The 26,103-nt window shown below is 37.6% G+C and overlaps 1 protein-coding gene across 4 annotated transcripts in view; it reads left to right on the top strand.

The window, feature by feature from the left end:
- ABCC4 (ATP binding cassette subfamily C member 4 (PEL blood group)) overlaps positions 1–22,063 on the top strand; it is a 136,616-nt gene extending 114,553 nt beyond the window's left edge. For all 4 annotated transcript variants that reach the window (XM_085581334.1, XM_085581345.1, XM_085581324.1 and 1 more), the window contains 3 exons: positions 2,091–2,196; positions 16,847–16,981; positions 21,803–22,063. In XM_085581334.1, the coding sequence (XP_085437460.1) occupies positions 2,091–2,196; positions 16,847–16,981; positions 21,803–21,910 (349 nt within the window). In that variant the 3' untranslated portion in view covers positions 21,911–22,063. The remainder of the gene's footprint in view (positions 1–2,090; positions 2,197–16,846; positions 16,982–21,802) is intronic.
- Positions 22,064–26,103: the final 4,040 nt, after the last annotated feature.

The following is a 26,103-nucleotide window of genomic DNA, read 5'->3' as shown; positions in this document are numbered from 1 at the left end:
TGTAATAAAAGAAGATAATATAAATTAATGCAGAGGACAAGGATAGTCAAGGCTGAGGCATTCTCTGAAAACAGTAGGAATAGCTTCAGCTATAAATAACTCTAAGCCCTTTGTAAGGTTGTTCTCCAAGTTCCTGAGCCAGCTATGATTCTTGTGTTCTGTAGTAGCTTTGCAGAAAACTTCACCTTGAGTCTGATGGTAAGGGAAGAAAAAGGCTTTCTTTACACAATTCTAGGGAGTATTGAATACTGAATGTTTTCTGTTTTGCTATTTTAGCCATTGCAGAGAACACATCCTGCTCTCTCTGTAAGTCTATAAGACTTTTCCATAGTGAGTGTTTTCATGGATGTCCTTTTTTTTTTTTTGGGTTTTTTTGTTTGTTTGTTTTGTTTTTGTTTGTTTTTTGTTTTTCTTTTTGGAGGTAAGAGTAGTCAGGTTATTGAGGCATTGCTGAGAAGAGAGCAAATATACATGCATTAGCACTGGGATGAAAGGACTGGTATAGCTGTGATGTGGAACATGATGAACAACTTCCTTTTCTTAAGGAGATAACACAGAACTAAAGAGCCTGACCCTGTCCTGACTTCTCTTGTCTTTTTTCCTGATTGCTTACTGGCCTTTGTTCAAAAGGAGTTGAGGAACACCTGCTTCCCACTTTGTTTTTGAGCTTCTTTTAGGAAGTTAGGAGCAAAAGGACCAAGCCTCTCAGACTGTGGTCCAGATCTCAGTTCTCTTAAGCTCATGAGAAAGCTTAAATATTTCTGTCCCTAGATGAAGGTAACAGTTAGAATGCATGGAATTCTTACTTAACTGTTGATGTCTTCCTTCTCTCTGATGATTCTTCCTGTCATCAGCAAGGATCTGTCTTCTCCTTTGTCATGCCGATTGCTTCAGCTTAGCTTGTAGCAGAAGCTATGTTTGTCCTTCAGAGCATGAACTCATACTTTGTACTGTGGAAATGTAATAGTTATTTCATTTCTCTAAGTCATCCTGTTCTTCCAAAGTTGTCTGTCCACTTCTTATTGCTGGTGCCTCCTGTCATGATGGCATCAGAACAAATCTCTTTGTATAATTCATGAAGAGATATTAGATACTCATCATGTGCAAACAGATTCATTGTGGAGTACTACTTCTGTGTAAAAAAATATTACTTAATCAGAGGAAGATATGTTTTGTGAATCTTTTATGTATTTTATTTTATTTTTTCTTATTTTCCCATTACTTCTAAAAATTTGAAGAATTGAGGCTTTGCAAGCAACTGATTGCAGCCAACGTGTCTGCCTATATATTCTAGTGTAGTCAGATACCTCCTTTGTCTTTTTTTTGAACCTAATCTGCACATTTTATTATTCTGCAGTCATCATATATACAAAAGAACAAATTCATGTTTTAATAGAAATCCTGAAAATGAGGCCCATGCCTTCAATGCCTGACTTCTTGGCTGGAGCTTCCTTGGTTCAACTAACGCCAGTATGTGTTGAGTTATTTGTGTCATCCTTCTATCTTTGATGAGAACTTTGGTTTCTGTTCCTTTTTCTCCATTGTTGCCATTTGTCTTTTAGGGTTTTTTTGAAGGCTGGTGGGCAATATGTGAGTATTCACAAGGCCTGGCTGGTGGGACCCAAGGCTACCTGTGTAGTGCGGGCTGTCAGGTGCCTCTAGAAGGCATTCATCACTGGATGGCTGCCTAATCCAGGTTCTTAGGTTCATCTTCCAGCTATGCCTCTTCCCTTTCACTGGCTTAAGAGGGGACTGTAGACATCTCCACGTATAAGCCTGACTGGTGACCTCTGCTAGGTGGTGTCAGTGCTTCTCTTCTACAATTAGTTACTTCAGTAAGCTCCATTTCCATGAGTATTGCCCATCTTTCTCCTTACTGCTCATTTATATGACTAAAGAACATTCTAGTGTCTGTTTCATTATACGCCTCCAAGTAATCTGGTATAACAAGAGGAAGAAGCGCTGTAAAAATTTTAGAAACATATTTCTTTCTATCCAGTCATGTTTGATGAAGTCATAAAACCTGCTTGCCATTCGGTTATCCATGCAAACATCTTATTTTTGTCTGCATTGCTCTTGCTATGTTTCAGAACAGATGAGTTCATTCAAAAGACGATCCGTGAAACCTTTGCTCACTGCACAGTGCTGACCATTGCACACCGCTTGAACACCATTATTGACAGTGATAGGATTATGGTAAGACAGTTAACTGCTTAACTTTTTTTTTTCTTTCCTGAAGAATAATGTTATTGACTTTCTTAATTTTGATCCAAAAGTGGGTAGAAGTATAAGTCATATGTTAGGCTTATCCAAGTTAACCTCATAATCCTAGCTACTGTAATTCGCAACTCATAAAACTGTAGATGTAATGACCTGGAAAGAATTCTTGCTTTCTCTGGCCTTGTGCTTTCCATCCTGCAAGGCACAGACCCACTGCACGTGAGGTGTAGCAGAAGACCTGAGCAAATAAGCTCTGGGAGCAAATAAGTACTGGGAGCCTGTGAAGTCACACACATGAGGTTCTGGACAGTCAGCTGGGTTCAGTTGGGAGTATTAATGCAGTCTTGGTGGGTCCAGGGAGGCAGTGACAATAGTTGGTGTGGGATGTGTGAGTAGGAGGTGGGAGGTGGAGGTTCTGGGACAGGAGGCATGGAGGTAAGGAGACAGCAGCTGCCCTGGGGCAAAGGTAGTGATGGGAGAAGTAGGACTAGACTGGTGAGGTAATGAACATGGCCAGCCTTCCAAAGCAAGGTTCAAACAGAGAAGATGGAGCACTACCAATGCAGCAGCCTCTGCCCCTGTCTTTGCTCCCAATATATGAATCTGCCAATCCCAATATATGAATCACTGTATCTGCCACCTTGTCTGCCCCACAGTACATTGCACATGCATAGACATTAGGAAATACTTGCTCATTATTTTCATAAAGGCAGTGGTGTTCCCTGGGCTCTCAGGAAATCCACCTGGTTTGTATCCGTGATATAATGTGCAGCTTGCAGTTTTACAATTTCCTGCAACAAGAACACAAGCCCTTTGCAAACATCTTCTCCACAGCTGGTTAGTGAAATAACTGGCATAGAGGGCAAGCTGTGTTCCTGATTTAACTGGGCTTCAAGCAGAAATTAACCTTCAACTCTTGGTGGTAACCTTAAAAAGTACCTCTCAACTTTTGTCCTAGGAAAATGAAACATGATAATTCTTTCCTTATTTTTTTTTTTTTTACTGGATACTCAAAACATTTTAAAATCTTTGAGTACAGTGGGTTTCTGAAGTACACAAAATTAAACAATTCCATCTGCTGAGGTGAGTGGTGTTCTGAGGAATAGAATAGATTGTGAGCTCAGTGATTATAGTTTACTTACAAAGAGAGAAACCAGCAGAACGGCCATAAGTAGTCATGTAATTGCAAGCATTTAACGTATAATAAATAAATATTTTCTTCTGTGGTGAATACCTCCCCACAGGTCTAATGGATATGTTGGTGTTTTCTACAACTGAAATGAACAAAAAATTTGGAGGAAACAACTGTGACCTAATTAATAGCTCTGTGTGTTTGTTAGCTGTCCAAAGGGATTTCTGTGGGTTTTGGTTCATTAACTACCATTAACACATTAGGCACGGAATGCTCTTTCCACAAAGATGTTTTCCTAGTTTTACCTTTAATGTCATGAAGTTGCAATGAAGACTAAATGTTTTACTTACTTTTTTTACCAAAAATTATTGGAACAAAGCATAAAAATTGCCCTTTTCCTCAATCTACTCAGGATAATTGCCAACTACGTAGCTACTCTATTGCATTTTAAATGTCCATATATTATTCTTACCCTTATGTTGTTTCAGTTTAGTCACTATTAAGCTTTCTAGTTTCCTAACTGTCTAATAGTCTTTAATGCTTTTGACCTCTTTAGAGTATTAAGAAAGATATTTACAAGATGTGTCTTTGAGTCTGCAGTCAGTAATAACTTCTAAATATTCTTAATGTTTTTACATTGCTCCATTTTGGTGTTACAGATTTCTGTAAACTGAGGGAGGGAGGAGGGTGAGAAGCCAGATTAAAAAAAAAGAAGGAAACTGATGTGTAACTTTGTAACAATCCTGTTTTCTTGACATCCTTGCTCAGTTATTGATTCTGCTTAGGGGCAAATCAGAATTATCATCTCATATATAAAATGATCAGAGTTATGGCAGGTGTGCTTCTGTTATATTTAATTACTTGGTTTACTCAGGCATGTAACTCCTAGTAGGAATAAAGCAAAATTTTGGAAGAAAAACATGTTAAAAATTCCAAGAATAAGAATATTCTTCTAGAAGACTAACTATTCATTAATAAGGGCTATTAATAAAATCAGCATTCATGGAAAATTAATTATTTACTTCAATATCACAAAACATTAAGAAGACTTAGCTAAAGAAAGCTTTTAGTGTGTTCTGTAATTTGCTTAGTTAGTGGTATGTTTTAGTAATTCACAAATTTAACTTGATGCTGATTCTTTTTCAAGAGGCAGAAATGCACAAAGAAAATTCCTGGTATTATTAAAAATCCTGGGTTTGTTTCTCCTTTAATTGAGACCTCTAGGTACAATAATGCCTTATTTATAAGCCATCCCAAATCTCTGTTGTTTGCTATCATGATAAATTTTTTAGAAAATGAAGGAAGAACTAAGATAGAACCTGGCAGTCAAAGTATTAACAATTGTCTTTGGACAAATACGTTATTTTTCAAACAAATTTTGGGCAAACTTGTATAGCTCTCTTAAATCAATCACGAATATTCAAGCCCACTGCTGAACAAGTGGACATCACCTAGGGCTTTCCTCCCTTCCTATTGAGTCAGATTGAAAAGAATTTCCTGCTCCAAGCAGGGTCAGCAATCAGGTTGCTCAGGACTTTTTCCATTTGAGTCTTGAAAGCTTTGAGAAATGGAGATTCCACACTCTCCAGGCTACCTGCTCCAATGCTTAATTATCTGCCATTAAATATTTTTTCTCCTTATATCCAGTGAAAGCCTTTCTTCCTTTTATGGCAATTGTTTCTTGTTTTCCCACTGTGTATCTCATGGAAGAGCCTTCTGTCTTCTCAGGAACTTCTTTGTAGATATGGGAAGGTTGCTGTTAAGTCCCCTGGAGCCATCAGTTCTCCAGGGTGAACATGCTCTGCTCCATCAGCCTCTCCTCATAAGTGCTCCAGTTCACTGACCACCCTGGTAACCCTATTTCAAGCTTGCTTAAATTTACCTTGCTTTTTCTTATACTGGGGGGTCAAAATTGGTCATCATGTCTTGAGTGTGTTGGCTGCAGCCTCCAGCTTAGCATTGTCTATCATTGTCTATGATGTCTTTGATTTAATTCCATTTGATTACTAGCTAAAGCAGAACTTTCCAAAATGAAACTGTTTGCCTTTAGGATTAATCCAGACATTAAAAAAAAATAAATTAGAACAGAAAATAATTTTGAGAAAGTCATGAGAAAATGTCAAGTTGGATGAGTATGGAAATAGGAACTGAACGTGAACTGTTGCATGTCTGCTCACACCCGTTGTAATAACCGGTTCTATTTTAGAAGAGAAGAAAAGCCTACTCAAGGAGGGAAAAAAGGAAGAACAGAATATATTTTATACAACTGTAGACAAATCTGGCCTCAGGAGTTGTTTTAATTCTCGTTTGTTCCATTCCCAAAACCATACCTCTGCTTTCATAATCCAGGTCACGCCTTAAGAGTATTTCCATTATATCTTTCTTAGTGATAAACACATTTTATCAGAACTTCAAACGCTTGAAATCATTGAGGGAAGAGCTGTATTGTGTAACGTGATACTCTCTAACCCAGTCGCCTCAATGAGTAATACTACATTGCACTTGCATAGGACCTTTCATCTGGAAATTGTAACGCTCTTTATAAACATTAATTAATTAAACTTCAAACACCTGGGTGAGATAGGGAAGTATCCATACAATCTTTGGAACCAAAGTTGGAAAGACTTGTTAAGTCAGCCCATCAAATAATACTACCATAAAATTATAATCCAGCGGTTTTCAAGCTCCTTTTTTTTTCTTCTCTCTCTGCTGCTCTAGCATCTAATAGGACACTTTCTCATTCCTTTTCCTTCATTACTTTGAGAAGCCAAGTTGTAACTCTTCCCATCAGGTGCTAGCAGTACCCGTTTTAGCTCTTTGGCACAGGTAGGCACTCTGCTGCCTGGCAGAAGGGGAGGGTAGGATGAAAACTGCAGTTACCTCTTCTGTAATGGCAAATGCTGGCAAGAAGCTCAACTCAGGCTTGCTTCCTTGCTTCCTTTATTCCCTGTAGCTTGCCCACCACCTCAACAGCTGATTCCCTGTCCCTTCCTTACCATAGAGGGCAAAAGCCTTTTATGTAAACTACATCTGAAGCTTATGGCAGCCAGTGGGCACCACTCCCAAGACTTACAGGGGGATCTTACAAAATCCCTGTCACCCATTCCTCCCCCTCCTCTCTGCTTCCTTCTCCAGGTTGAGAAATGATTTTTAGAAACTCTGTTTTTACAGAGGGGAAAACAGAAGCACACAGAAATTGAGGCTCACCCAGGGACATAGTGGTTCAGCAGCAAATAAAGTATATGCATCTGGCAGGAACCTGATGGAGTTGTTTGCTGTATATACTATGCTGTGGCCTCTCCAGAGGAAAGCCACAGAGTCAAAACTTGTGCATTTTTCAATGACGAGGATGTTTCTCCAGAGTTTTCATATCAGTGCAATACTTCTTTGAAATGGAAACTCTTTATGCAAGCAGAACTTGATCTAGTAATTAAAAACTGTCATTCAAATAGGAAGTTTTTGATGAGACAATCATGGGAAGAGATTTGATTTATTTATGGGAAAACCTGTTGTGGTTACATTCTGAAATGACTAATATTCATGGTAACAATACAGTGCACTTCACAGCTAGACCTGAGTTGTTGTTTTCTTGGTCAATAGAAAATGACTTCCCACGTCTTTCCGGTACACCTCCCTCATTCATTATTCTCATTTTTCTGATGTTGTGTTTGCCATGGTGGAACATCTGGGCCTCATAAATCAGGAACTGTGTTTCCTGTGCTGTAGATGTCTAGCTTCAGCAGAGCAATCAGTCCACCAAGAGTAAGTATAAACATCTTGGAATCAAAGAGAGAGAGAGAGAGATCCAGGCTGTGTGGTGAAAAGGCCATCCATCTATAGCTATATAGAAAATGCTGTGCAGCAGACAAGGTCTGAGCACTTGTCTCTCTCTGGAGTTCCAATATCTGACCTGGTATTGCATATTAATATCCTTCATCCATCCAGGTGGAGATGAGGCAGTGGTGATAGACATCTAAGTGAACATGGTGGTGATGGCCATACTGCCCTTCCTTACCATGGGGATGACAGCATTCTTTCAGGAAGTGCAGAAGAAATCTGTGCTTTATCTACAGAGGCCTGGATGCAATGCTCCCCATTCCCAGAAAAGTGTCATGTCCTCTGTGTAACCAGGGCAGCCAGGTTAAGCCGTTCCTTTTGAAGAGTTGCATTGCCAGAAGTGCAAGAGTCATCAAAGGATAGCAAGAGGGAGTCTGAATCTGCAGCCCAGTGAGAGGCAGAACTCTTGTAGCAGTGGGAAGCCCCGTCTGTCCTACTGATACCTTTGTGTGAGCTTTCACTGCAGTGGCCCAGCTTCAGATGGAAATATGGAGAACGCAGGAAAGTAGTGGTGGTACACTTCAATTAGTAGTACTGAGTTAGTCAGAAAAGCTATGGTCTGTTGACTCTTCTTTAGGTGGCTTTCTTTTCCACTTATTTAAATATCACTGCTGGAAAATGAATGTGTTTTACAGCAAATCTCATCATTCTGTTTAGGGGGTGTTATGTTAAGTCACAAGACACAGAACATGCAATCCTGGCTGTAGAACAGTTATTTTTGAAAGCTGTGTCCCACCATTGGTGTTGACTCTGATCTTCAGTGTGTCCATGCCAAAGTGTTTCCTTGCTGGAAAGCTGGCTGCTGTCATACACTGGCCCTCAAGTGCTTGGGATGTCTAAGAGAGGTCAAATGATGAGACCATAAATATTCCTGGAGCCTCAGATGATAGAATATGAAAATTTATGGGGAAAAAATACCAATTTTATACTTCCAACTTTTTACTAGTCCAGTATCTGGAGTGTTTTGAAATATTATTGGATATTATGCTTGTGCTATTGAAATCTGTTAAAGAATGTAAAAGGAGCTTAATGGATTATAGTAGCTAGAATGGATGCCAAATTTTTGCAACTAAGCCTCTAATTCTTCATAAAAACATCTAATTCTTCATAAAAACCTTAAAGTACCTTGTGGGTCTGAATCCAGTAATCCACAGTAAAATTGTTACATTCATACTGGTGCACCTGCTGTCATTATTCAAAAGGAACAAACACTAATAAAGGTCCTTTTTTGACTCAGCCACTGTCTTGAAAATATGGACTAAAGAATTTAGAACTAAAATCATTCATGTTTTTATTCAACCTAAGAAAATCCCCACTGAGTTCTGGGACCAAGTCTCTTGAATAAGGAAATGTGAAGACAAAAATATGAAGGATACTCATAGAAGGGAACCTGCATGGAGAGCAGAGGGCCTGGAAACCATTAGATTTCTCCTTTCTTTTGTTAACTCCAGACTTCCAGAATTTCAAAGTAAGAGCTGAGCATTTAGCAAATGATTTTTCAGAAATGATCAGTTTTATTTTGATTCTGAACAAAGGCAGTTTCCACTGTTGCCAGATCTTCTGCAACTGGGTTGATGTTTACCAAACCAGAAGAGAAAACAAGATCCTTCAATTTTCTTTCTTGGAATTTATCGAGTTCCACAAATATCAGCAGTGAAGGCATTGCTTCCAAAACTTGAGTAGTACACACATCTTTATCATTAAGATTGGTGTTTAGGCCAGGTTTTATGTAAGATACTGAGCTGTGTATGCCATGGTCCTGTATCAGAGTGAGTCTTGTCAGCTGAAATGGAGTGTCTGTGACAGTTGTGAATGTCACATCTGGCCTATCTGCCTCTAAAATCAATTAGAAATCCCAAAGAACTTGAAAATGCACCAGAGTTCTTGATTCTCTTTGCCAGTTTTAAGCCATACTTCTCTAAAACATTGGCATCTTTAGTTCTTATAAGCTGCTCCCATTTCAAGAGGGCTGCCTAACAAGATTCTTTTGCCTGAATAAAATAAGTAATTATTGAGGTAGTACTTCAGCTGGAAGCATTTAAACAAAGAATTTTAATTTGAATTTCTGCAGGAAGTGAAGCCAGTGTTTGATGAACTTTGATCTCTCATTCTGTCAGACATTTGTGTGAATGTGTTTCCATCAGTGTAAGAACATGGTGGTCGGATCACATTGCTTTAAAGACAATGGTATGGAATCTAGACTGTATTAGAAATACTAACACATCTTTAGAAAATGTTTTTTGCTTGCTCAGAAATACTGTATTACTGTTTAAAAGCAAATTAGCACAGGTCATGCTGGTGGCTGATACCCTGAGCAGAGAGTTTCTGATAAGATGAAACTCTGTTCATGGCAGCTGAGCCACAAGTTCATTGTCATCAGAAACCAATAAAACCAGGAGATATGCTCAGTCATCTGCAACAATATTCCTTAACCTCTTGAAAAGTATAATATCCTTGTAGGTTATCTACCTTTCTAAGACCCTTAAAAGCCTTTTTGAAGAGTGGGATTTTTCAAACTGAAGTATATAAATATATCTCATATCACTTAAGGGCCACATTTGAGACATTCTGCAGTCCCAGTTGAGAAATGTGGCTTTGCAATGATGGAAGCAGTCATTGCTGATTGACCAAGGGAGAGCTTTGTCAACACGTACGTGTTTTTGTCAGCTGCTGGTAAGCACTGGCACGAGTCCCCTTCATAGCCTCTGAAGCAAGGGTTGAACTTACGTGGCAGCACATTTCTTTCTCAGGATTTTTTGTAAAGATGCACAGAGGGACAGAAAGAGAAAACAATTTCTATTTCTGCTTCTTGTTTTTCTTATGTAGAATATGTTTGGAGAATTGTTTACCTGGGGTGATTGATTGGATTCTGGTGAGGATTGTTTGAGCCTGATGGCAAATCAGATCTACCTGTGCCTGGACTCTCAGAGAGGGTCACAAGTTGTGTTAGTTAGAGAGAACAAGTAGGTTTGTAGTTTTTAGTATCTTCCTTTATTTAGTATATTAATATATTTTTGCGTAATTTTAATAAAGAAATCATTCAGTCTTCTGAATTGAGTCAGATATCTTCATCTCTTCCCATTGGATTTGCCTGCATTTACAACAAACTTACACTGGCATATCAGATGTTTTGAGGTAAGGAAACTCTGCTATACAAGAGCCATTTGCAGTGTGTAGTTAACAGACTTCTTCAATGAGACACAGAAGGAGTTCATGTTGAGTGATCATCACTAGAATAAATCTCATTACTATATACCTCATTGGTATTTTTTCCCCACAACATTACATCCAGCTCACAGTGGCATGCCATCAGTTGGAGGAAAAGAAGGTAGATTTTTTTAGCCTCTACAATGAGCCTGAAGAAGACCTGTGTGAGCATCATTACCAGGCAGTGCTGCATGCTCGATTTCCTCTAAGTTACAGCCAGAGAATAATTTCAGTTTAAAGAAACACACTTTCTCTGATTACAGAACAAGATGTCTAAAGTTGCCTTTTCTGTGAGAAGTGGGGGATAAGGGGGTACATGTCAAATCCCAATGACCAGTGGCAAGTCTGGCATTGTTACAGCAAAGTTAAACTCTGCTGAGGTGAGTTATTTAGAAAATCTGAAAATAATAATTCAGATTATAAGAAGGTGAATTCTCAGGTCTGCTCTGCTCTTTTCATGTATATGATAATGCAATATACATTATTTGACACCAAATTTGTCTGGAGTTTGGTAGAATTATTCTGGAAGAATAATTTGTGTAGGAACCCTAAAGGAGCATGGGGAACGCTTTAAATAAACCTGAAGGCTTAAGAAAAATCAAAACAAACAAACAAAATAAAATCAAAGCTGCACCACCAAAAATAATAATAATTAAAAAAAAAACAACAGAGAGGAAACTTTCAAAAGAAAAGAAAAGAAAAAAACCCTTTAAAATGGTTTCTGAGATATATTTGCAGCCTTCTGAATGTGCTTCAATGTTCACAATATGTTTAGATAGGTTGATATTTATAAATTATTCTTCAGAGAAGTATGTACATGTTTCTGATCTGTTTTGACAAACCATGATGAGACAGAAGAGACAGAACATGCTTGCATCTGAACTTAATGCCAACTGGAGTACAGGCTGTTGACTCTTTCCCACAAAGCTATGTATTGTCTTGGATGGATATATTTCTTATAATATGATGTAACCAGAAGCGTCTCCTGAATATTCTCCTCTTCCCAGGACTTTATTGAAGAACATCTTGATGTATGCTCTCTGAGGAAAACATTGTTCAAAGTTGTACTCCTAGCAGAGTTTTGAACTTTAATAATGATTTTTTTGTTTAGTGATGTATTCTCAAAGTCTAAATTAAATCAGATGTATTCCCAAGGAGATAATTTTCTTGAATTATTTTCCTTTTGAATAGGAAATAAAAACATTTATGATCAACTCTTAAATGTCCCATTTCCCCTCTGGCTTAATGGTGAATGTGAACGTGAATAGGAATACTAGTCATTCCTCAATAATAATTGAAATAAATTCCCATGCCCCCCTCCTCTGTTGCTGAACACTTCCAACCTTGGATTGTTTTTTTTTCTCAGAATGTTTTATAACTATTGTTCTCTTGGTTTGTCTGCTTTTGTTGCTGAAAGTTAGAAAACACAGGATTTAGAACTTCGTTTTTTGTGTCTATGGATAGCTGTAAGTACGTGGTGTTTTGTTACAGCATTTTAAAAGACCCTTGTTCTTTGTCTCTGTGGCTAATGACACTTCTTTTACATATATTAATCCACAAAGAAGATTGTAAAATTCACTTACAAAATGAGTGTTGGCTTCTTCAAAGTCATGTGCACGAGAACAATGGATTGTTTGAGGAATCATCAAGGAGAAAAGGTGTTCTTCTGGCTCTCCTGCTTAGGTTTCTGCTGAAACTCAGCTATTGTGATGTAGTATCCTCATTGTTCATTGTTTTGTTTTTCTCTTTTCATGGTGAAATGGACTTCCTGACTCCTTTTTCACTATTTTATGTTTTACTTTTTGTCTTCCTTCCCCTGCTCCTTTGTCTTGGTTAATACATTAAATTATGAAGCTGTGGGATGGAAATATTGCAAAGCTTGGGGGTTTAGGGAGGGACCTAGGTAAAGTGGGGATAGATACCCTGCTAGGTTACAGCTGAGGCAAAATGTAGTTCTCAAATCTTGCCCAAATTTAGTTCAGCAACATTTTTGTGGCATAGGCAAATACTCCTGTGCTAGTTAGAGTTAACATAAACACATTTAAATGGCTAATAATCTTCTCATGTTTGATATTGCACGTCAAGATCAAACACTTCTGTTTCTCTGTCCTTCGCTGTCATATTTTAATCATCCCCTCTCTATGTTATTCTGTGCCCCAAAAATAAAACAAAATGCTGTTCAAAACTATGTTGTCTTCTACCAATACGGTTCTTAACATTCTGGAAAAATCACAACTCAGATGAGCAGTCATTGCCCCAGACTTCAATGAGGATGAAACATTAGGTTAGATAGAATTAGATGACATGTGAGGATTTTACTCAAGAATAATACATCACTTGAGCCCTGTTTGAACTTACCATGTCTCTGTATTGCTGCTTGAGTAATGCTAATTTTGGATAGCTATAAGTAAAGATGTTTTCACCTTTCTCAGGGAGGTGAGCAAATTCCATTGAACAGCAATTTTCCTACATGTTTTCTTTTGTATGATTGCCAGCAGCCAATTTTGTAAGTTTTGTATTGTTGGAATTGCTCTTTCATATGAGAAAATCCTGTTGAAGTCATAAAGGTGGTACTACAAAGGCAAAAACAGTGCAGGCAAGGTAAAAGAAGCTGCCTGTGCAAGAGGGTGGAGAATCTGGCCCAGGTTTACATATGACCACCTTGGGTTTATATAACTCTTGTATTTGTTTTTACTTCACTCTGGGCTGTTCAAGTATTTCACAGGCAGTTAGCTACCACAGAATGATCAAGTCTTTATTTCCTGTATTTTACAAAGAGTCAGAGCAAGGAGCTGAAAAGTTGAGTAATTTGCACGAAGCCCCTCTCTCAATATCTGCACTGCAGTCTGTGATGAAATTCAAGTCTGATTCAGAGTCAAGTGCTCCTGTGTGTGTCCTCCACAATCTCCCTGCCGATCTGATTTCACCAGCTACAACTTCTCTGGCTCTCCTGTATCAAGTTCCACTGGTACAACTGCCTTGGGATGCATCTGGGTTCGATTCTCTTGTATTGTGCAGTGATAAGCATTGCAAGTTGATCAGAAAATATGTGGCTGGTAAACACCAGATTCCACCTTTCCTGAATGATTGGCTGGCTTTTTGAAGTCCTAATGATTTTAATTTGGCTTGGAGTCAGTGAGTAAGAGTATGCAAAGCCTTAGCCAAAGTACCTATTTATTTATGTAAATCTTATCAGCACACATTTCTTCAAAGAAGCGTACCTATCTCTTTGTCTAAGTGCTTTTTAATAAATATATAAATATATAAATGTGTAACTACCAAGTAGACCAGCTTAAATTTTCTCCATTGTCTCATGGTTGACAGCAGTTAGTAGAAAGTGGTTTTCCTTGGTGAACAGGGCTTATAGTGTTCTTGACTTGTAGGAATGATATTGTCTGTTCAGTTTCATTCTTCATTTATCATTTCAGATTTTTTTTTTTTTTAAGTAACACAGCTTGTTTTTCTATGGCTGTTCTGTCTATCTTTATAACACAAGTTTGGGGTTTATTTCCAAAGAAAGGCTATGAATAGGTTAATATAATTTGTTTAAAATATGGATGGAGTTTCTCTGGACAGAAATTGTTCATTCTATCTGTTCATCTTCTAGACTTGACTGTTTAAAACTTGCCAAGGAAGAATAATTCTTTCCCTTTCCCCAGGTTCTCTGGAGGGGAATGATTGTCTGTGTTTGTGGTTGTTTCAGATATTTGCAAAATGAATATTAAAATTGCAATACTGCAGTAATATTATTTTTATTAATCCTCTACTTGTCTATTGCAGTTCTTTACTATAAGAGACATTAATGAAGATGCTTTTTGTTTCCTTAAGGAGTGCTTGCATAATCTAGTGCTATGCTGAGAAAAGCTTTATTTAAAGGCGACAGAGATGCTCTATGCTGTGGCAACCTGATTTAAATGTCGAATTGTATATGAATTTTTATTGCATTTTTAAGGAAGCTGTCCTTAACTGTGACACACAGCAGCTTAAAAGATATTGTGATAAAAATTATATTTATAATTAGTCAGAGTAAAAAGGATAAGTAAAAAGTAAAGCTATTCAGAGTAAATAGGATAGGACTAAGTATACTGAAAAGTCAGCATGTGTGCAAATATTAGTAGGTGAAATAGTATTAGCAGGTGAAATATTAGTAGGTGAAATACTGCATCTATTAAATGACTGCATGTTCTGCTGTGCAATACTACTAATATTTAAGATTTTTCTATGAGCACTTTCTTCAGCTGCAATTCCAAACCATACTAGAAATCGCTTGCAAGGGAAGTTCAGAATATAGGCTGGGTTCTCTAAGTTAAAAGCTTTTGAAAGTAGCAAATATCTTCTTGTAGGTTTCTGTGCATACAGTTCATAAAACTAGATGTAATTATGCTACTGTTTGTTGTCTGAGTTATTTTCCATTCAAATGCCATGTACTTAATTGAACCAGAAGGGAAGGAGTGGGTCCCTTTTCCCTGGTGCTGGGTCTCTGGCATCAAAAAAGTCTATAGTGATCTTGGCAGTGTGGTATTTTCAGAGCAGTGCAGGCAAAGGGGTCAGCTCACCTGTGCCCCTTCCCTGTCGACTTTGTCATTTACTGGGGTCCAGGCTGCTTGGAGATCTGCCAGGCCCTTGGGTGTCAGGATGTTTGGTTTTATGGAGCTGCACAGCCAAAGGACACGTTTGAAAGTTTCCTCACAGGACTCTCAATTCATCTCCAAGCTTGTTGGAGATTCTTCTTTCAAACAGAAGTTTGCACGCTATTTTTATTACTTTGGAAGTTGTCCTCACAATACCTTTTATTCATTTCTTCCCTGAAATCAACAGCTCCATTTTTTTAGGTCTTTTTTTCTCACAAGTATGTACACCACAATTATGGCTTGAGTTATAAGTCCTTGAAGTCCTTTTGTTGTGGCAATATCTTTGTCAATAGCACGCCTGTGCATTCAGGTTTTTTATTTATATAAGAGCAAAAATATTTTCTGAATTGCTTTCTCACATAAATTCTTTTCCTTTTTTTTTTAAACTCCATTACTCCTACTCACGGTGTAAAGTATACTGGACTTGTAGACTAAAACCCAAATCTTTCTTGAGTCAATACCATTAATTTATAAGCCAGTTAAGTGTTTGAGTGAATTGCATTTGTCAATATTGGCTTTTCCCTGCTGTTGTGTTTCTCATTCTCTTAGGTTAGTTAGGTATATCTGAACCTCTGGTCTGTTCTTACCTGCACATTTTTTTGTCATTCGCAGGTTTGTCACTTCTCCGACACCTCCTTTTTCTGATGATTAACATAAGTAGCTACCACCTATGCCAGAACAATATGGTTCCCACCAGTTCTTACCTGTTCAGCTTTCTTCAAAGAAAGCTGCACTGTTTAATTCAAATCTCTTGTTTTCTGTTCAGGTTTTTGAAAAGCTTTGTTCTTTGTAGCATGGTTATATAGTTACACCAGATATCTATCTGGAACTCCATATAAACCATTTTTCCTTTAGTTTTCTTCGTGTGCATTAAAAATTGTATCAGATTTGTGATTGCTAAAACTATGGAGAATTAATTCTACCAGTGATCTTTGTGTCTTCTTTTGTTTTAATGACTGTTTCCATTAATTTGGTGTCTTATATCAAAATATATACGCTAGTCTGAAATTTCCTTTAGTTAATCCTGTAAAGGCTTTTAAAAATGTAAGTTCAATGTTTGCTGCCTTGCAGTCCTTAAATGATGTCATTAGTCTGAGAACAGTTTCTTAGAGGTTCAATCATCTTATTCCTATTTTTTCCCTATATTTTTGACTGTGTATGTTGTCTGTGGATTATTGACTTAATACTCATTTAATTTCTCTGTTGTTCTTTCTTTCTCCCTTCCTCTCTTTTTAGGTATCTGTGTCCATGCTGGTATCTGACCTTTTCTTTATGTGGAAAGAATAGGGTCAGGTTTAAATATCTTTCTAATACGTAGTTGGCAAAAACTGATGCAAGAAATTGTTTATCTTTTCAGCAACACCCTCATTTTCTTTAATTACACCTTCACCTCTAATTCAAAATACCTACTTATTCTCCCTTAACCGTCTTGGTGGTTATTGCGTGGTTTTTACCCACAGCTGTTTACTTCAGAGCCCATTTTGGACCTCTTTGTTTCCTTCTTACACAATGCATCTTATAATCTGCTTTGTTGGCTGCACAAACATTGTATTTCCATATTCTGCATAACTTCATGTTGGATTCCTATAGGTGGAATGGCTGTAGGGCACTCTAAAATTGTACAACAGGTCTGTAAACTGAGAAAGTGCTATACTAGTTTGAAGAGGATAGAATTCATTTTCAGGGTACAAAATTCATCTTAGTGCTAAAAATGTATACATTTTCCCCTTGCCTGTGGTTGCCTACTTTGGTTTCTAGTCCCTAACATTTAATTTTTAATTTTATTATGTTAATACATTGGTTTCTGCTGTTTTAACAGGTTTTAGATGCAGGAAGACTGAAAGAATATGGTGAGCCTTACATTTTGCTGCAAGAACAAGACAGCTTGTTTTACAAAATGGTGCAACAAGTGGGCAAGACTGAGGCGGCTTCTCTGATTGAAACAGCAAAACGGGTAATTTTAGAAGAAGGGATAATTAAGTTTGTCTCTGCAGTTTATTTATCTCAAGTTAGCATATTCAATGTTGCAGGAGCCTTTCACTAAAGGATCTGTCAGTTTTGCAAGGCAAAGCCATAATTTTCAGTGGGATATACACAGACTTCCAAATGGTAATGTATTTATATACCCCAAGTTGAAAGACTGGATTTCTTGCATCCTTTTGTGTGTACACAAAACAGTAAGTGTAAATAATATAGGACATACTCACTTGTGCTGGGCATTGATCTTAACTTGCTGTAAGCAATATGTTAGGACTTCAGGATCAAACATTTATATGTTATGTCTATATTTTTTAAAGGGTCCATCAGATTTTAGTTGAGGCTCAGTGCCTGTGACCATGCTGTGGTCCCTGAGGGTTTGATCACATTTCTTCTGTTGTGCATTCCCTTACTTTGTTCTTACACCCTGGCTCTCTGTTCTGCACCAAAGATGAGCAGGGCTCAGCTAAGAAACCGCTGTTGAATGTTTTGTCACCTCCTTGTTCCCTGCAAGGCTCTGTGCTTGACTTTAAACTTTTCAAATTCTACTCGGAGTACAGAATTGTTAATGTAATTGTGGGCATTCCTCTGGCAATCAAAGTGTTTAAGAGACATCAATAGATTAATTTTCATAATATGCCTGTGAGGTGAGGCTATATCATCTCCACTTCTCAGATGGAAAGCTGAAGGAGAGATAAGAAGATAAAAAAGAATGACCTGTGATTTAGGATCTCTTTGACTAGCTTTGGCTTGCTTTCTTTTTTCTTGATAATTTACCACACAGGACGTCCAGAGCAAGATTTTAATTTTCTCAGTGTCAACAAAGTTTCAGCATTGCTTCAGCTGAGACTGGCAGTGCTCAGTGTGGCAGCAGCTTGCTTGGAACCCATGTAACTGTGCTTTCAGCATGCAAGTAAGGCACTGGTATGAAGCAGGTGACAACCTAGGAGAGCCTTTTACAGGCAAGAGGCAAAGCTCTTTAGCTTTTATGCTTTCTTTTCCTCAAGTTGCTGGATGTGTGAAGCAGAGCTAGAGGAACACAAAGTCTAAACTCTTACTCAAGGAAACAAAAAACCAATACGCAGGGAACATCACACAAAGACAGGAAACAAAATGCCAGGTGTTTGACTATTTTCCAGTAAAAAAATATATGCATTTCCAACAAGTTGGAAAAAAAAGAAAAGTTGTGCTGTCATGGAGACTGTGTGCTCATGGCTGGATGCTATTTTACTGGACTTCTTGAAGATTAGGGAAGAGATTTCTGTGTCTGTTCATATTCTCAGATTTTGGTTTTTAAAGAGTTTTTCAAGTAAAGCACTGTAGCTAAGAGCATACACTGTAAATTCTTGTGTGGCACAAATTGCAGAACTGAGGAAACAGTTTTGTCTTGAACTAAGCTGTGTTACAAGTTCTGCTGTCCTCTTCCATTGCCACAGTGTAGCTTCATTTATTTTCTTATTAGAAGGGAGTGGGTTAGCCATGTTTTCTGTGGTATGTGCATGACAATCTGGAGGTTATATAAATGATATGTAAAAGGGTAGCTTCAAATTCATGTGACCATTGTTTGCCTGTAAAGTGAAGGCCAGCTTCCTAAGGCTTGCTCCTTGGAAAGGCAAGAGGTGAGGCTGTCCAGCTGTCATCTGTAGAAATTTAGCTGTGTCATGCTGTCATTCCTTCCTTCCCCAGAGCCCTCTCCAATTGCACAATTGCATTCAAAGATGATTCAAAATGTATAAAATTAATTGCCTGATGTTACTTGCCTGTATAGTCATCTGCAGTTACCACATCAATGTTATGTGATTTTGTACAGGAAGGGAAGAGATCCAGGAACCAGTCTCTGCTGAAATGTGGTTTGATGAAAAAGTTTGCTAACTCCCAGGCTAGAAGGCAGATACAAGCTTTAGCATCTGCCAAGAATGCAAAGCATGGTGCTTATCCACACTCGGACCAAAAATATGGGAATCAAGAGACTGTATCTCCAGTCAGCAGCTACCCAGAAGCAGAGTTACAGTTCCTTCTGTTTGAAGGACTTGGAAAATTCATGGGTTTTGTTATTGCTGTCCCTTGTGCTTCATGCATATTTTCAGAGAAGTCGCTTAGTCAGAAGAGCTGATTCCAATGGCTTTTCTTTTTACACTACTGTGTCTGCTGCATGTATTGCTGTTGGTTTCCCACATTCCTGCTGTGGTTACTAAGAACTGTTTTTATGAAGAACAGCTTTCTTTCTGTTTTTGGAAAACAGCGTGCTGCACATAAAAAGAAATGGTAATATGACATACATAGATACTTTTGAAAAAGAATTGCAGTGGGTTGCTAAGTAAAATGGTTTGGACTGTGGCTATGCTTTGGCAATGGTTATTTGATATATCGTATTTTGGACCTGAATCATTATTTGTTTCAGTTTAAACTTGTACAACACAAGCTTGCACCAAAATCTTCTTTCAGTAAGCTGAAACTTTAAATGCATTTTCTGGAAAAGTATTGATTCTGCATATATCCTTTAGGTGCAAATTAAGAGGTACTGAGGTACGACACAGCTTAAATTGGGAAGCCTAACTTGGGCATATTTAAGAAACATAATTTTAAAAACATCTCATGGGCCTCTTAACAAAGCATTGCAAGACTGAGCTATTGTTGGAACTTTAGCTCAGGCTTCCAAATGGATCCAGTTGCTATTGTATGGCTCACTTGGCCACTCAGTATCCCCATTTTTTGTGCAAATGTCAAAGACAACAACACCGGCACAACTCAAATTAGATACTGCTCAGTATGCATTGAACAGCCCATGAGCCTGGTGGCAACTGAGTTATGCTTGACATTGTGAGACAGTTTTTATCTTTGCTCAGTTCAGAAGAAGCTTTTAGCAGAAAATCCTGTGGGAAAGAAAGAAATCATCAAGCGGTGAAAAAAGAATAAAAGTGCTCAGTTATTCAGATAAGCAGAAGTTGGTGTGTTCTCCCTGCTCTTGGCCGTGTTGAGAGAGGCTTTTCTGCAGGCTTTGGTGGCATCAGGATAGGGATGGGTTTCTGTCAGTCAGGTTTGAGTACGTTGAGGGAAAAATAAAGGTTGTTTTATTCTACTTTAAAGCTATGACAGATGTGTAAATATTAAAATACTAGGTGTTATCTCACCTCAGTGATTACTTTTAAAAAGGTTGCAGCTCTGTTGGCAGTGGAAGAAACTTGTATAAAGACTTGGGCATTTAATATCTTGAGGGATTGGGCTCAGGGGAAGAATTGCAATGAGACAGTTGAAAAGCAGCTGCCATTTCATTACATCTCTAGTAATGTGCCAAGGTTTTCTATTAGCTTTCCATTAAAAAAAAATCACATTCAAAAGCTGCATTAAAAGTATGCCAAAGTTTTTTGTTTTAAACCAGGAACGGGATGGGAATACTGAGGCTGCCGTCTGCAGCCTGTGTGCAGTCATCAGTGTCATTAACTTCCTTCTGTTGCATCCGATTGTGACTGGTTGCTGAGGAATGCCTCTTAACAGGACTCCCAATTCTTCTGTTGATTCAAATAAGACTTTAATATTGTTTGAAACTTGTAAAAATGCATATACCTTGCATTAGTGAGTTCACAAAAGATGACAGCGGTACTTACAGGAACATTTTTGTAGAATAACTATTTCTTTTTTATCCTATGTGTCTTACATGTGTATTCATGTATGTGAAAAGGACATTATTATCAAACAAATTGAACTTTGTTGACAAGACTCTTAAATATAAATTGCAGAAATGTTTCATAAGCTGTACTCAAAGCAGTCTGACTATGAGATGTAACTCGTGACACATGTCAGCTTCAGAAAGATAGTGTATTTTCTGTTTTAAAGACTCAAACAAAACTTTTCACATTCTTCTTTGAAAAAAAAAAATTGCATTTGAAGTCCTTTTTCACCCAACACATTTTTAGATAAGAGCACACAAGTCTTGACATTATTTCATTTTGTTATGCGCATCTGTCAAGGAACAGAGATATGATACAGCTGCTAAAAACTGATGATTGTGGAACAGTGAAACTTGACAGCATTTCATTTCCTTTATGTTCTGATTATACATTTATCAGGAAACCTGTATCTCTTCTAGTTGAGCTAGAAATTGGTAGAATTCAGGAACTCAAAGGCTTGGCAAAGAACTGTCCTATTATTTGGTATCATCTTACGTTTTAGAGAAGTTGCTTGGTTGAGTCATTGTTAAAGCTTTTGCTTCTTCTTTCATTATTGTGGTTCACTATCCAGAGATCACATTTCTATAGGCCCTATAACTGCTCTGCAGCACAAATTAAAGGCTGGGATATTTCATACATATACTTCGAAGTTTCAATGGTTGTCAATCACAGTTTGTAAAATATAGGGATTACAACCTGATTTTAACATCCAAATCCATTGTGTTCATTTTATGTGTGAAAATGAGAAACCCTTGTGCAGACGCAAGATTTCACAGCTTCTTTGTCATCCTGTTTTTAATTTATCTCCATGTTTTGAGCTAGTAAAATTATTTTACTTATCAGTTTAATGTAAAGCGATAGAACATATCTGCTCATCTGAATTAACAAAATTTGAGGGATCGACAGGTTGTGTGGGATTTTTCACACATTTTGTTTTAATGTAAGTTCATATAGTAATTTTTCTAATTTTTCAGTGACGTGCATTAACTGAATACCACTAACATGAAGTTCCTGTTGTGATTCCTTAAGGATATGTATTTATCTCTACTATGTTTATCTACAGAAATATGGTTTGAATCTAAATGGACTTTGGTACATAATTACTTATAGAATGTAATATTTTTTCCTAGGTATACTTCAGTAAGAATTACCCAGAAGTTGTTCAGAATGGTCAGCTTGCCACAGACTCCTCCATGGATCCTTCCTCAGGATTATGCATAACTGAAACAGCACTGTGATTCCTCATTGCCTTATCTGTTCTCTATAGAATGTAAACCTGAGATCATCTAAACTCAGCAGCAGTGTTTGCAAGTGTCAATGGGAGAGGAAAGGGAGGAGGGCAATTCTTTGCACTGGACATCCTTCCTATTTAATACTGAGAAGAAAATGTATATTGTCCCTGTTTCTTTCATTTCAGTGCAATATGTTTTTTCTTTCCAACTAATTATGCTTGTATTGCTAAGGAAATTAGGCAGATCCAGTTTTTATTTGAAAGTTATGTGGTAGAGATCTCTTTTATTTAAACAGGTGCAGGACACCTAACAGGTCTAGTGTGCATATTTGGAGCTTAGTAAAATAATTGGAATGTGTCCTTTTTTCTTTTAGAAATATTTTGTGAGCAAGCAAAACCAAATTTTTTTCAGTGTCACTTTAGCATGACAGCTCTGTCTGAACAGCAGATTTGGTAGTGTGCAACTTACTTGTCTAGAGCAACTGTCTTTCTACCTGTCACAAATATCTATGCAGGCTGGTAGGAAAAAAAAACTTGAAGAAGCCAAAACCAGTTTTTCTTTTTGATAAAAAAGTACTATATACTTTTTTTTTTAATATAAACAGTTCAAATAATGCTCTTCAAGATGAATGTAAATATTAATTTTATTTTGCTAAAATCCAAATGCTGAAAAATCAATCTCAATCTTCTGTACTTCAGAAGAAAATTACCACATTTGCACTGAAGAAATATTTAAATAATTTAACATACATTCCTTTTTAACCCAGGTTATCAAAGAAAAAAGGCATTAAAATAACTTGAGGAAATGTTTGAATGACATGTCATTATACCTAAATACTGCGTAGTACAAAGTTATCTTCAACACAACACATTGAGATGTATACATTATTTGCATTTATTGTGCCTTAATATTTGTGCCTTCAAGCCAAAGCTATAACTGCAGGGTACACAACAAATTCATTAGATATATGTTAAAAATATGTAACTTTAGCGTTGCATCAGGGGTTCTGTTGAACTTCAGCTGTATGAAGGTACGTACCATCCTGCCAGAATAAGTAGGAAAATACAGCTTGTACTTTGGAGTGGCTGTTGCTGATAGAGAGGAATGCAATGAGAGAGGGGTTCAATATTCATAAGTTACGTCCTGATTCAGCAAAGCACTTTAACACAAAGGCACTATTCCCATGTTAAAAAAATAAACCAAGCAAGTGCTGTGCTGCTTCAGATTTTTTTCAAATTTGGTGAGCTATTCTTTGAGGTCCGGTAGAAAATACATCTATTCATCTTGCTGTTTAAAGTGCACAGGAGAAACTGAAAGGCAACAGATTTCTTCAGGACATGGAAAATATTGTGCTTTTTTAAAAATACTGAAGATGCTTGCTATTACCTTTGTAATGCCAAACAAGTGTTATTTACCCATTGTTCATTCAGTGGTCTAAAAGTAAGGCAAACACAAATGTTTCTCATTTCAAGCAGTTGTACCAGAATTCAATTTACTCAGATACAAAGTTACTTCTTACTGAGAAGTGAATTGAGGCCAAAGTCTGTGCCTCAGCACAGCCAGTCATCTTGGACATTTTCCTGCTCAGAGCAAGCCCGATGGTGAGAGGCAGAATCCTTTTTCCCCTGTTACAGCATTCTCCCTGCACTGGGGCTTGCTGTCCTGCTGTGAGATCCCAGGAGATAGGGGATTGTGTCTGCAGTGCCACCAGCCAGCTTTCTGAGGGACAGGGACTTTTGGAGCTTGTGGAGCAAACATCGGGCATCTCTGTGTGCTGGTAAGATTCTCTTAACATGCTTAAAAATCATTAGGGGGGAGTTGCAAAATGAGATGCTTTTGCCCCTAACCATTTTTTGTCAAGTCCTAACACTGCACTGTGTAGCACCTTACACCGTATCAAGTTCCACTGAGATCAGTGGACTTCACACAGTGATGTGCAGCAGGAGGCTTGTGCTACATCTGATGATAAAATACCAGCCAGCCAGGGGCAGCTACCAGTCACCAAGCCACATGGCACAGATGTGCTTATGTGTACAGTGTTTATGGCAGATCCTTCTGAGAACACACCAGCCACGTCCACTTTCTGTGTTGCTTGGCGCTTCTCCAGGCTGCTGTCCATCCACTTACACAGTGTCCTAGCACACAGTTATCATCCTGTGTGTTCTGTGGCTGTTTTCTTTTTCACTAAAATTGTCTGAAATAAGGATAGGGCCATTCTGCAGCTGAGTGAGAGTAGTGGTTGCATTGCAGAGTTTAAATGTGTAAAGTTATGTTAGATAATTCTGGGGGACTGTGTAGCATTAAGAAAGTTCAACCTCATGGCCTTGTCCACAACTGCCTTTTTGACAAGGATCCATGGATCTATGTCCAAATTCTGCTCAAGCTTTGCCGTGGAAAAACCTGGTTGGAGTGGTGCAAAACACAGCTACAGTGGGCTGACCAGTAAGGCAGTGCACTTCATTGAGTTGGGAGTTTGAGCTCCTTTGTTTATCTTCTTTTTTTGAGCAGTGTGAATATATTCAGAGTCTGTGTTCTAGAATATGGAATTCTTACTTGTTTTTAAACAATTCTTATAGAAGAAGAAATGTGGTATATAATACAGAGAGTTTTAAATACTGTAATAGAATAGTAAGTTCTCCTGGACATACATACCTCGAGTTTATATTTTTTTATCAGACCCAAGGAGATCTGCAGGAATAAACCAATGGTATAATTACAGTTTTAGTTCATTTCAGCTCCAAAATGAATCTATGGTAAGTTGAATTTCAGAGCAGAACTCCAAAACACTGGCTGCTGCAGACTCATTTGTATGACACCCTGGCTGATCTAGCTATCAGTCTATAAGCTAGAATTAATTTGATCCTGTAGCTTTTTGAATGTGCACAAAAATGTTTGGTATCTCTGAAAATGCTGATTCTGCTTCTTCACGTGTTTTGGCAGGACACTACTTGCTGTAGGTATCAAATATCAATATTAGACTAAACAAATTTTTTACAAAATCACACTTGAAACCCATAAATTGCTGAATAGAAGAACTGATAGCAAGTCATTAACGTCTGTTATTGGCATTATTTCATCTTTTTGGTTTAAAGCAAGAAAAATATTTTATTCAGGAAACTGGTTTTACTGGTATTGTTGATAGCTGTTTTGTTCAGATGTTGATTAAGTCTGACTGACCCATTTCATTTTACTTGGGTAAAAAAGGTGCAGTGTACCTGAATGGCAGAACTCAAATCAGGGGAAGAAAATGGCCTTCATGTGGTGGAAGTCTTGGTCTGTTAAATGAATACATTATCATTACAACAAGGTGCTTTATGTTTCCTTATAAAGAAAAGATTAAATAATTTTAAACTTCATTTTGAAAAGTGTGCTTTATTTGGAAGTAGCAGAGCAGGTTACTCTAAGTGCATACCTTGCTGGGGATTTTGGAAAAAGAACTCAGTCTCCTGAGTTGTTCAAGCCTTTAAAATATTTCTTCGCCATGAGGTGCCTTAAAGTATTCCAGAGTCTTATTTCTAATAAACATAATTTTATACAGTGATTCTGAAAATCATCAGTTACCAAACTGTTTGTTTCTTAGGAGTAAAAATTTAGGAACAACCTCTACTTCTGATCTTGAGAATTGTTTTTCATGCATTTGTTTTGGTATGTCTTTGCTCCACCCCTTCTCCAAAGACCACTGTGAGCCTACAAAGCATGTTGTCATTTCCAAAGCCACAGATTGTCAGGATAGGCTATTTCATATTTTACTTGCTTGCTTGTTTTAAGGTTAAAAATTCTCTTTAGTAAACTGCACCATTTGCCAGATGGGCATTATCTTTGTACTGCCTGTTGGAAGAGGGAGAACTTTCTGACCAGCCTCAGTAATGCTGGTTGCTTAAGTAATGTTGATGGTTTCTTTCAGCCTTCCCAATACATGTGTGGAGTAAGATTGCAAAAAGAATCAGCAGAAATGCTGCTTTTCTTTCTGTTTTTTTTCTTTTTTTTTCCTTTTTTTTTTTTTTTTGTTAAACTGACCTTTTGAAATATCTCACTTCAAAATTTTGCCTTTTTTTTTTTTTTTTTTTTTTTTTGAGGGGGGAAGAAAGAATTGAAATTACTTCTTTCTTGTGATGGTGATGAGCATGACAGTTTTGCAGAAGATGTGGCTTTATGTGTATGTTTTACACTGTGTAACAGCGTGCTGCTTTTTCATCATT

Source organism: Lonchura striata, chromosome 1 (assembly GCF_050655825.1).
Source record: "Lonchura striata isolate lonStrDom1 chromosome 1, ASM5065582v1, whole genome shotgun sequence".
In the NCBI taxonomy this organism is placed as follows: Eukaryota; Metazoa; Chordata; class Aves; order Passeriformes; family Estrildidae; genus Lonchura; species Lonchura striata.
This window is presented reverse-complemented; position numbering and strand designations above follow the sequence as displayed.